This window comes from Thamnophis sirtalis, unplaced genomic scaffold (genome assembly GCF_051295495.1).
Source record: "Thamnophis sirtalis isolate CommonGarterSnake01/CBP01778 unplaced genomic scaffold, rThaSir2_p1.2 scaffold_3, whole genome shotgun sequence".
NCBI lineage: Eukaryota > Metazoa > Chordata > Lepidosauria > Squamata > Natricidae > Thamnophis > Thamnophis sirtalis.
Window position 1 is genome coordinate 101476695 of NW_028261383.1, and position 13477 is coordinate 101490171.

The following is a 13477-nucleotide window of genomic DNA, read 5'->3' on the forward strand; positions in this document are numbered from 1 at the left end:
AAGCCAAAGATTTGAACTGTGAAGGACTCATCCATTTTGAAGTCTAACTCATTGCAATTATGTAATGTTTAAGATACTTGACTGGCAGATGCCAGTTGAGTCCTGAAACTGACAGTTGGGATCACTATGAGCCAGATCAACCTATGAATTTAGTTGATCTGAAGTAAAGTTCATCTGAGGTAAGCCAGTCACCTATATATTTCCCTAAAAGATGCATGTGTGTTAAAAATGTAAGAATAGTCTATTATGTTTTGTGATGGGTGAAATAAACATGCACAATCCATATTTTATCATTCCTAACATGTTCATCATATCCATGTAAATTCTTCAAGAGAAAATGGAAAGAAACAATGGTACCACAATAGTTGAGACTCTCAGACACATCTAATTTTATTTGTCCTGTCAGAAAATGTCAAGAACTACACCAAAAATACTTCAGTCTCTTCTATCTACTGACATACAACAACCACAAAATTATAAATTATCCAGTAGCTGTTCTGGAAATTGTTTACTTTTTTTTCCCAATGATTTTTTTTTTACATTTTTAGATGAGAAATGGATTTACAGATGTAGTATGAAGAAAGAGATAAAGACAGGGATAAAAAGACAATGAGATTTGGCACTACAGTTTTGGCTACATTATACAACCATTTATCATTACTTCTTTTGCTTTCCATCTCCAGTAGAGTAGGCTTTCTTTTTTTTCTTGCAGGTAAAATATAAATCATGAATCTGATTTGAGGGCCCATCTTTAGGACTTTTAGTGACAATTTGATTAATTTTAAAACAGCTATTGTTTGCTTAGCTTTTCTTCTACATTCAGGTTGATTTAACTCGCATAATTTGGGCATAGCCAAGAATTCCCCCACTGACCACTCCCAAGCAACTCCTATTAATACAAATTAAGATTTTGGTGGATCACACTCTTGGTTTATTTTTTCTTCATGAAACTGAAGGTTAATTTGACACAAACCAGCTCTGCAAAACCAAGAATATTTAAATACACAATTCGTTCAAACCTTTGTATAGATATAAAGCATAAACTTATCTGAGATTACAGAGTTTCCTAATATGATGTCTTAGATCAAACACACTCTTGAACTGCTTCCTCCTGTGCATTTATTCAGTAATTCCTATCGTTCTAAAGGGCTCTACTGATTTTATGGAAGCCAATTTGTGGGGTTCTGAAAACTTCTGTTAAAAATTAAGCATGTTTAATTTACTGAAGATAGAATAGAGAACAGAATAGAATTCTTTATTGGCCAAGTGTGAACTCACTGTAGCTGTAATATAAAACTATGTAGCACATTTAAGTCTATGATTGGACTCGTGTGACTTGAGTCTTCCATCTTAGCACTGATTGGACCTTGAAGTGGTTGAATCATGTGGCCTTAATCAGTACTGTTTAGGAGACTATGAAGTGCCATTGCCTGTCAAGGTCACTAGTACTAATCCAGCTGCACTAGTAGCCTGTATATTTGTATAACACAATTTTTATAACACAGTTTATTAGATGATGCCAAGGACTTGGTGCAAACAAACACAGGCATTATGTTCCATTAAGAGTAATGTATATGCTTGGTTTTAGAAACATATGTGGATTCTTTTCCTGGGAGGAAAAAAATGGCTTCCCGATGAGTAGCTCCACATCTCTTTACCACCTACATATTGACAGTGATATTAGATGTTGGTTTTCATTGCTAAAAAATGAACCCACAGAGTCAGTTAGGAGCATCTTCTTAAAGAGTGAAGCTATGATCTGCAATAGGTGCATGGCAGGATTACATGGGAGTGTATAGAAATACGCATGGTTTTTTTTTGGCGGTGGTAGTGGTTTATTTCACAGCTGCTCTGACGTTATGTCATGGGTGACTTTTAAAATTATTTTTCATTTCTTTAAAAAATGTTTAGTTATTGTATAGGGTGAAGGACAATTGAAGAGGGAAGAATTTAAAAATGCCAGCATGCAAATGTGGCATAAAACAGCAAGGTTATACTCCTAAAATCCTTTTTGTAACCTACTCATCATCTACACAATGTGCTAATTTAATTTGATATGTTTCGTCAAATGCTATCCAATACACAGGAGAACCAGCACCTCCTTCATCATCCCTATTGCAGAAAATGTGACACTGAATAGACAATATCACTGTTTCAGCATGTGCTACTTCTAATCTAACTTCTGTTTAAAAAAAATTATTTTCTGCTTGGAAGTTTGTTTGTTTGTTTGCTTGCTTGTTTTGGTTGGTTGGCTGGGTTTTGCTTTGTTTTTTTCTGTCTTTTACATTTTGAGAAGAGGATAGTATTATCCAACTCTTTCAGATTTTCAGGAAAGAAAATGGGCCTTGCCAATGGGGATGAGAATTTTCTGAAGCTATCTGGTACCCATTGGCATGAGGAGGGCAAATGTTTAAATGTTGTCATAATATCACCAGGCAAAACCTATAACTTTTGTATTTGTATTTAATCTTGGGATATGAAAGGGCAGTCATATGCCTCGTGATGTCATAATGCATTATTTCATCATTTGGGGATCATGGTGGCTATTGGCAGATACCATTGCTATTCCTCTTATTATGTATCTCTAGCAAAATTTGTGTGATAACTCAGCTGATTGGCTAACCATTTTTTTAAAAAAAATTTAATGTATTTTGGCAAACATACAGAAAACAGGCTATCTTTGTGTTTCTTTGAATCTCTATTGTAAGAGTGGCTGGCCATGTGATGGAGCATTTGCAGTGACATCTGTCTGTTGCTCTATTGAGCAAGATTCCCAGGATCCAAGGGGATATAAGCCTCTCATACTCCTTGAGTAATCGAAATAAAATCTGTTTCACTTCTATATTTTTTTGACTTTATCTCAAATTCACCCCCAAAAACAAAACCCCAACCCTGGGCCCTTCTGAGACAGCAGTTCACCCTCTTTCTCTAGGTCAAATTTTGATTTTCTTGTTTTTGAACTTTGCCGATCATTTTTGGATTGTGGGAGGGTAGAATTGTTGCATTCAAAATTGGGTTGACAATCAGGAGACACATAGGAACCTGCTTGCACTCACTCTCACGGCTAATATTTCCCTCTTGAGAAACAACCAAAGATTAGTAGCCACAATCCAATAGTTTAATGCATGTGTGAGGCTTTTGGTAAAGAGACAGTAATCTCCTTGTATGTATGGGCTTTCTCATTCATCTTAATGTTAAGGACAGAATAATGCACATTGGAGCACAAGTGGTGCTAAATTGCTTTAAAAGCATCCATATAACACCACCATCCCTTGAAAACCCTTTGAGATGGATTTTTGCCCAGACAATTGTGTATTTTATTTGTATATGATGGTTGTGCACTATAAAGTTCCTCCATCGATCTGAACTTTCCTTTCATGTTACATTGTGATAAACAAATTCCCCACCTTTGTTTGCCAAGTTTCAAGGCTGTTTTCTCAGCCAAGAAAGGCCTAATAAATTATGTTTACTATTTCTTTTACCTTCTTGTCAATGTTTTCTGGGTTTACTTTTTTTGTTTCATTTTTATTTTCTTAACAAATACTTAGCAATGGTTTTAAAAATATTTGTACATTGTGAGATATAGTCAACACCTAACATGCCTTTGTACAAGATCCTGACTTAGTTACAAATTAACGAGAACAATGCACTAAAGGGGAGGGTGAGAATGAATGAAAGAGAGAAAACTATCCATTAAGATGACACCTGCACTTGGAGTTAGTGTATTCTCATCACACTGATTAGCAAGGCGCCCTCTGTGAACTAGGGCAATGATTTAGAGACATGATGTGGTTTTCCCACTCCCTCCATCCCCAGGCCATCACATGGCTTTAATGGCCTTCTGTCTTAGTGGCCTTATTTTCATGATTTACCGATCCTGAAGAAAGCCATGGAGATACAGACCGCGAGCTGGTTTGCTTAGCCATGCTGTAGTGGCTGATGACAGTGTAGAATCTGCCCCGGGAGTTGGAATCCTGAGCTGAGTAGTAAGCATCGAGAGAAGCGGGAATGCACCTCTTATGCTGGAGATCAAAAGGGGAAAAAAACAGGTACCATGAATACCAATTAAGCAAAAACACTTTTTTGTTTAGTTATCTACTTGACATCAACTTAGCTCACCCTGAACCCCTTGCAAAAGTTTACATATTTTGAGTGCAATTCCAGCTGCCGAACCCAACTCCATGGCATCTGACTATTGGCTGATCTCAAAAAGCTAAACTTAGAGTTGGGTCTGGCTATTACTTGGATTGGTGAAAGCCCAGGGCTGTAGTTCAGACTATAAGAAATAGGAAAATAGGAAGAAAAAAGGGCAATATGGCACCATACTGCATTGTTGCCAAAATAACTGCATGGATCTGTCCATGGAGCAAGAAGCATCAGCAGTTGACTTTGACTCAAAAGAAACATTTCTTTCCTGGATGCAATTTGTTCTTAGGATAGTCCTGCAAATCTCATCAGAACTACAAGTACAAATTTCAAGGTTTTTTTCAAGTTTCAGGTTTATTAGAATTTGTATGCCACCCACTCCCATAGGGACTCTGGGCAGCTCACAACAGACAAGAAACATTTAATTTTTTAAAAATAGAGATAAAAAATAAAAATACAGTATTAAAATTCATATCACCCATTCCATCTAAACGGGGCTGGATATCAATCAACAGCCCCAGGCCTGCCGGAACAGCCAGGTCTTGATGGCTTTACGGAAGGCCGGGAGAGTGATAAGGGTCCGGATCTCTGCAGGTAGATCGTTCCATAGGGCCGGCGCAGCAACAGAGAAGGCCCTCCCCCGGGGAGTCGCCAGCCGGCATTGTCCGGCTGACGGCACCCAGAGGAGGCCCAACCTGTGCGACCTTGTTGGTCGTTGGGAGGTAAGTGGCAGGAGGCAGTCTCTCAGGTAGCCAGGTCCTAAACCATGAAGGTTTAAAAGTAACGACTAGCACCTTGAAGTGCATCTGGAAACCAATAGGAAGCCAGTGCAGCTCGCGGAGGATAGGTGTAATATGGGTGTATCTAGATACATCCCATATCGCTCGAGCGGCTGCGTTCTGGACCAACTGTAGTCTTCGAACACTCTTCAGGAGCAGCCCCATGTAGAGCGTGTTACAGTAATCCAGTCTTGAGGTGACGAGGGCATGAGTGACTACATATGTTCTCAATCCAACTCTTTGTAAGGTATAGGCTAATGAACAGACCGTTGTCCTTAGATGTAAAGACATAGACATGAAATTCAACAAGACAGTGAATCATGCTTACCAATAGGTAATTTTTTCCTCAGTTTTACTCCTACCCCTATTTCTCCTTTTATTCTGTGACAATAAACTGAGGATCAATAAAGATGTCCCAAAACTTTCAAAATGCATACAGCGTAACTGTATGTCTCTTACATTTTTAATCAGATGCTGAGACTAAGCTGAGTCAAAAACCTAGTTTTTGTCAGCCTGTTCAAAAATAGATGGGGGATGGCTGGCTGTAGTCTGCCTGAAGATTTATACCTGTCAGAATCAGAATAATTGAGGCTGTTGGAGGTTATTGCAGACCTTTATTTCCTAAAGCACTAACCACTTTTCAGCATGTTGTTGACAAATTATATCTCTGGTCCTGACAGAGAAAGACAGGATTAAATTGTAGCCATGCAGCGAACTAGATTCTATCACTAGCTGAGACACTTCATTCATGCCAGACTTCTTACCTTATAAACAAATCCATCTGGGCAACTGTGGTCATAGGTAAATGCTTTGTATACCACAAGAAAGACTATGCAGGCAAGGAATGCAAGAGCCAGGCTTATGAGAATAGTGACCTGCAAAACAATTAACAATTAAATTAATATCTTGTCATGAATGTTAGCTCCCTGGGAAATCATGTGTATTTATAGTCAGTTTAACAGATTTGTGGCTGTGGTTGTTTTTTAGCACAACATGCAGCACTTAACTCCCATCATCACAGATATTAAAATGAATACTGGTATATTTTCTTACAGGGTATATTAACTCTTAGAAAGCAAATTAATAACTTTGGATGAACCATATTGAAGACATAAAGCTAAACTAGAACAGATTGCAGCAAGTATTCATGAAGAGATATTACAGATATTAGTTTGATGTGGTGGTTAAGGTGCTGGCCTTGAAATCAGGAGACTGTTTGCCTTAGGGATAAAAGCCACTGGGTGGCTTTAAGCCAATAATTCTCTCATCTAACCCATCTAACAGGGATGATGTTGCATAGAAAATAGAAAGCAAGAATGTTAGGTATCTCTGCTGCCTTGAGTTATATACCTATATACAAACATGTAACATAGATAATAGATAGATTATAGATGAAATAGAGATAAGAGATCACAGAGATAGAGAGAAAATTGTGATAAAACTAAGCCATCATCATCAACATCTAAAGCAGGGATGTCCAAATGGAAACCCACGGGCTGGGTGTGTCACACACAGGCCATGCCCACTCCAGCTCCATGAATGGAAAAGCATCATGAAATGTCACGTGACAGCAACATGATGTGGCAAGTTTGACATGCAGGATCTAAAGCTTTATAGAAAATCAGAAATTGAAGTCTAATCATTAACAAACGCTATACAAATTTCTAGCACAGATATAGCAATGGAATTTTGCCTAGGGAAATGTGCCTCTGTAGCAATAAATCAGGATAAAATCACAAACAGTAATGTTATTGAAGTGCCGAATGGCCAAACTATCAAGGCTGAAGCCTACACATATCTGGGCATTATACAGTTGAATAACATCATGCATAGATAAGTTAAAAGTGTGATTAATAAACAAGACATCCAAAGAGAGAGAATATTACCAACAAAAAGTTAGCAATGTTATCAATACCTGCTTCATACTTATGATATGATACAATGCTAGAATTATTAACTGGACACAAGCTGAATTAGACAGTTTAGTTCAAAACAATAAAATTGACCACCATTCACTATGCATTACATCTCTGTAGAGAAATTGATGGATTATACCTGCCCCACAGGCAGAGGTTTCTTCAAGTCAGACAAACTGTTGAAGAAGAAACATGTGCATTCATTTTTTTATGTAAAAGACAGTCAAGAACAAGCATTGATTCAAGTTAAAAATGAGAATGTATTAAAGCAAAAAGTGAACATTGAAAAAAATATAATAAAAACATGAATAAAAAGTTGGCAAGGAAAAGGATTGCATGGTCAATTTTTACAAATGATCATGTGGAAGGTGGTTAAGGGTAAAACCTGGCAATGGTTTACGACTGGAACATTAAAAAAAGAAAGTAAAGATTTGATTTTTGTTGCACAAGAGCAAGATATTTGAACTAATATGATGAAGGTGAGAATTCACTGCAAATCTGTTAAAGTATCATGTGAATTAGTAGGAACTTGTAGTTGAAAAAGTAGTTGAAAATGAGCAGATTAAATTTTGTGGAATTCTGACTATAGACTGATGAATATCTTGACTCACAACGCATCAGATATAACTGTGGTTGAAAAGAAGAAAATGTGGATAATGGATATGTCATAGTAGATAGTAGAGAGATAGTAGAATAGAAGACAAAGAATTGGAGATAATAGAATAGAAGACAAAAAATCAGAGAGGATGACAAAGTATCAAGATCTGAAAAACTGAAAGATTATGGTACAAACCAGCCATGGCAGTCCCAGGAATTATCAGGACATTGGGTGCCAGACCAAAAAATATTGTACAGCACTTAGAAAATCTGTGTACTGACATTTCCATCTGTCAACTGGAAAAAAAGCAACTTGGAGTGCATATATACTATACTGATACATTACGACATTCTGGGTTCTTGGGGAAGAAGAGTGCACATGAAGGCTAACACCAGCTAAAGAACTTAAAGCTGTGAGTTCACATTGTTGTGAAGAGATAATAATTGAATATTAAAAAAAAACCTAGCCTACAAGAAAGATCAATAGAGAAGAGATATGGGAAAACTAAGTTTTACATCGCCAGCACATCATACAAAACTAGTAGGTAAGACAAAAAACAAGAAGACCTGACCATGGAAAGTTGAAAAAAGAGATAGAGGGGCTAATTCTGAACAAAATCAATTATTGAAGAAATGCATATAAGCCAAAATTGAGAAGACAGCACAGACAACAAAAGAAGTTGACGAAACAGTGGATCACCTAATTAGCTGCTGCAAAAAATGACACAGACTCATTAGAAACAACAGCATAGCAAAATAGCAACAATGGTGCATTGAGATATCTGCAAGAAAAATCACTTGCCTGCAAGCAAGAACTGGTGGTACCACAAAATAGATAAAGTAATAGAAAATGAAGAAGCCAAAGCATTCTGGGACTTTAGAATTCAAATAGACAAGCACCTGCCACAACATCCCAGACTTAACAATTGTTGATAAGAAAGAAAAATGTGTCTGGGTCGTGCACTACTTGAGGATAGCAGAATAGAAGAGAAAGAAATGGAAAAAAATCACAAAATACAAAGATCTGCAAATTAATGACTATGGCAAAAGAAAACAAAGATTCAGTCTGAACATCTGGCTGACTACGTGACCAATCACAATAATAACAATAAATATTAACATCTGAAACTATGAATTTCTAGCATATACAATGTAAACAAGCTAATTTGGACTGGAATATAATATCTCTAGGCAGAAAAACATAAAATATGCACTACTAAATATCACCAAGTGTGTGCCCATCTGGCAATAAGAACACAATAACACCTATGAAGCCAAGGGTCAAAATAACATAGTTTCCCACTGAGATTGATCTGGAAACAGCTCAAGGTGAAAACATGACTTTCTGGATGAAAATAACAGAGATATTATTGGCTGTGATGCACTCTAAGTATAAATGCTGGCTGATTTTGAGTATATTGATGCTGCCTTAGCCCACTTGCTGAACTAACACCCAGAGAATAGGAGATGAAGGCAGGAAGCAAAATATAGATCCAGCCTCAGTACCCGAAGCCATAAACAGTGATGCTCATTTCATTCTGCTCCCTCTTTTTCATTTTTAAAAAATGAATTATAACCTGGGCAACTGGTGGAGCAGGGTTGCCAAAGTCACATCGTCACAGCAGTGTCAAGAGACGTCAAGACTTTTTCCCCTTTGCTAAACCAGGCATGGGTGTGGCCAGTTCATGACACATCTGGCCCATAGGCCGGGAATTTGACAGCCCTTCTTTATAGTGTCCTTGTCAAGGTAAATCAGTGAGGAGCATGTGGCCCAGTAAACCAAATTGTTTCTATTCACTGACTATATTTCTAAGATAGTAGGACTAGCATGCTGACTGAATAGGAAGGGATAAGTGATAAGAAGGTCACACAGATGTGTTTATCTAAAACATTCTAACATCTGCTGTAATTGCCACTGTGTCTACCCTTTTCTTTTTCTTTTTCTTGCCCTTGTAATGGACCAAAGGTAGCTAAACTCTGATTTTGCCTTGGCTCATGGCTCTTCAGCAAAGTGTCAAGCTTTTCTGGGAGTCCAGAATATATTATTTATGGATTTGCATGGAAGTAAAATTATGTCACATCTTCAAAGTGATTTGATTGCTTTAGATGAGCCAGGTTTTGGCCACAACAAAAAGAAAGCCAACTTGCAAATATCTGTTGTGACAAAACCGATAACCATTTTTATTAGGAACAACAAAAAGTTTGTTTGCTATAATATATCAAGTAAAACCTCAATAAAACATGATAGCAGTGTTCCAATATCTCAGGAGCTCCCACAAAGAAGAGGGAGTCAAGCTATTCTCCAAAGCACCTGAGGGGAGAACCAGAAGCAATGGGTGAAAACTAATCAAGGACAGAAGCAACTTAGAACTAAGGAGAAATTTCCTGGTAGTTAGAACAATTAATCAGTGGAATAACTTCCTCCAGATGTTTTGAATTCTCCAACACTGGAAGTTTTTAAGAAGATGTTGGATAATCATTTATCTGAAGTGGTGTAGGGTTCCTGCCTAAGCAGGGGGTTAGACTAGAAGATATCCAAGGTCCCTTCCAACTCTGTTGTTCTATTCTAGTGTTGAACCTAGAAAGACAGTATGACTGGAAACAGAATATTACTTGACTTTCAGAGCTGAAAATATGATATTATGACCTTCTTTAAAAAACTGGAAAGCTGCCTAGATATACTTCTGTCCAAGGGCAGCCAATCTATCTTAAGGCCAAAGCATCACTGTTCTTCTTTCTTAAAGAGCCTCCAATATTTTTGCTTTGTAAACTAAGACAAACTGACTGCAATCTGCTTCAAGTAATCCCGGGGTTAAGTTTCCTTGTCTCAATGGTGCAAAAATCATCAAGAAAGTTCACAAAAATATCTATGGAAATTCTCAGTCATCCAGGTCATGGTTGTCTCAAAGGTGTTTTTTCAAAAGGCAACTGGACTTTCTGTGTTTTCTTTGAAGACATGTCACATCTCATCCAAGAGCTGTTCGGACCATTTGAAAAAGCACCTTTGAGTTGAGAAAGATATTTATACCTTGACAAACAGTTCTGTCCTAACAAAGTGCTGAAACAGTGCTGATCTGCCTCAATCAGATGCTTCTTGTCTGTAAAAGTTGTTAAGCAATGCTGCTGGTTCACACAATGGAAAAAAATATATAGGGGACCTGTTATGTTTTGCTTTTAGCAAGGCTTCAAGGGGGTATTTCATTAACATTCTGTAGAAGCAAAGTGTCCTTTCAGACCACTAGTCGCTAGATTGGTTCTGCATCTTGTGATATTCAGGAGGTTTGTCATACTATCATTCTATCACCTAACCCTACTACTATCTCTTTTTAGATACTTCTACCACGACCTACAAAATTGAAACAAACTTCCATTTGTTTTGTAGTAACATTTATATGCCTCTTCTTGTTTAAAAAAATCCAAAGTGGTTGACAGTACAATTCAAGCAACCATAATGGTAAGCTAAAGCACATACTAAAATATTATATAAAAAATAAACAATAAATTGATCAGATGGAAAGAAGAACCAGCAGTACAGAAGTTAAAACTATCCTAGGAACTTGTGTATTTAGTGGCATTCTCCAGTCAAGCTCTTCCTTCCCCTGATGCGCTAGGTATTAACTTCTAGCCTGCTTTTCAGTTCATTTTGCCTTGGTCTTCCATCACCAGGTTACAATCTCTTTTACTCTCTCAGCCAATACAAAATTCAAAGCCAGCAAAATAAATACTTATTCATATCTATACACAGTTACCCATAATTAACATTTGAACTAGCTTGAAATATCTCCCTATGAGAAACAGATTGTGGCCATCAAAGCCTCCAATTTTAAAGCTTTGTTTCAGGTTTACAACTATTATTATAAATTATGTAATTTAATGGATTATTTTAAAGAATAGTAAAGTTGACAAAAATCCAGTGTAGTGAAGAAATCAAGCCCTTTAGAGACTGAAGGGGAAAATGATAATAATAAGCATAAGTTGCCATTTTCCAAATTCTCTTGAAAATGCAGAACTTGATTATTATTGAAATAACACATAATCAGAAAAATGAACTATCTGAATAGTTGTCCAGAAGGAACCTTCCATAAAAGTTCCTTAATCCACTGTAGGAGGATAATTTGTTTTTTTTTTTATAATAACGTATGTCTCAGCCCTTTCATTTTTCCTAATGCTCCTCTTATTTTTATCATATCTCATGACACTTGAATTCTAGTGCCTTCATGTGAAAGCATCATTTCCAATTCTTCTCAAAACCAGATATCTTGTGTTAATGGAACTTCATGTTCTATTTTTTTCCCTCTTAGACTCAACTGCATGATAAAAGAAATGTGTAACTGAAAGTGGAAGCCACCTATTTAATTCCTTTTAACTTACTGTTATCATAACTCCATGACCTGATGTACTCATTGAATGATCCTGACTAATGAACGAAGAAATTTATCCTACCTGGGCAGTTCAAATAACCTTATTTTAGTTCAGAACTGATTCCAAATCAACCCATATAGTCAGTATTATTTTTATATGCATGCAGAAGCAACCTGAAGAGAGGGAAGGAAGGGGAATGGCATCAAGATGCTTTGGAAACGTGGTTCTCCAAGATGGACTACATCTTCCAATCTCATTCCTCCTCTTTTCCATTCATGACTCTACAGATTTTTGTCCACAGCAATTTTCATTAAAATAAGAAGCATTAGACATATACTTCACAGTGTTTCTTAACATCTCCACTAGTTTTAGAACACTCAGGAAACATTTTTAATGCTTGCAAGAATAATTGAATAATTGAATATCCTGCTTTATATAGATGAGTCATCTATTAAGAGTGCCTCTCACAAAGATAAAGTTTAAAAATAGAAGGAAAGCTTGACAATATTAGACAAACACTTTGGCTCTATTTGAAACCAAGTAATGAATACATACATTTAATAAATTTCCCATTTGGACAAATTGGAAGATTCTGTATTTGGTTGAAATTTCACATACAGCTGCTGGTTTGGCAGAAGAGACAAGCAAGATACATCCTTTAGGTCTCTATAATATGAAGGATCTTTATGTTGCATATAAATGAGATGGGCTGCCTGTAAGCCTAATAAACAAATGAATAAAAATATTCACCCTTTCCATGGTATTACAGTTCTTCTTTCACTATCACCCATCCTATCATAATCCTACTGTGAAAGAACGATGGCCCTATTCTACTATAAGTAATATTTTTCGTACATCAGGGTATGCTTAAAAACAAGCATGGCTGGCTAAGGAATTCTGGGAGTTGAAGTCCACAAGTCTTAAAGTTGCCAAGGTTGACAATCCCTGCTCTAACAGCCACAATATATGGAACATGGAATTAGAGTTCGGTGAAACTGGAGAGAACAGCTCTACATGTTCCAGGGAGAAATCCAGCCACTATTTGGAAAGTTTTATAATCCTTAGACAAGAAAATATAAAAATATTGTTTGAAAATAGATAATATGCATAATATTTAGGAGAGTTTAAAGGTGGGAACAAATTGTTGATGTTTCTTTAATAAAAGCACAACATGGATGAAATTAAATTAGACTCTTATTCTTCGGAAAATGCTTTTCATTGAAAAAAAAATTCAATGTCTTTTCCAACATTTTTTTTGCTTTTGGGAACCTCTAATGTCACCATTGCCCAGTTTGCTTTACACATCTTGTCACCACAAAGCCTGCCTTCTGAGATGATATCTCTGCCATTAATTCTGCCTGCCCTGCTATTCTGAGAGAGCAATGAGATGACAGAACAAACAAGTACATCATGTCTCCAAGTAATTTGTCAAATAATTAAATTAAGCAGCTGGCTCAATTAGACTGGCCAAACTCCATCACATAATATCGTTTCTGGAGCTTGTTTGGATCCTAATGGATTTGATGCTTTAAGTGTTTGTGGAGCCAGGTTGCAGTTAGGAGACATATTCCATTGCCAAGTCCTAAATTTCCAGTGAGGGAATAACAATTACAGTAGGCTTAATAAGCACTGGGTGAGTTATAAAATGCTGTTTTCTCAGCAGATGCACTAAAGTGA

General features: G+C 36.8%; 1 protein-coding gene across 2 annotated transcripts in view; it reads right to left on the reverse strand.

Moving 5' to 3' along the window:
- Positions 1-365: 365 nt before the first annotated feature.
- The window catches only part of NSG2 (neuronal vesicle trafficking associated 2), a 56152-nt gene continuing 43040 nt past the window's right edge, over positions 366-13477 (reverse strand). For both annotated transcript variants that reach the window (XM_014053780.2, XM_014053781.2), the window contains exons 4-5: positions 5690-5800; positions 366-4022 (exon numbers count right to left, since the gene is read on the reverse strand). In XM_014053780.2, the coding sequence (XP_013909255.1) occupies positions 3831-4022; positions 5690-5800 (303 nt within the window). In that variant the 3' untranslated portion in view covers positions 366-3830. The remainder of the gene's footprint in view (positions 4023-5689; positions 5801-13477) is intronic.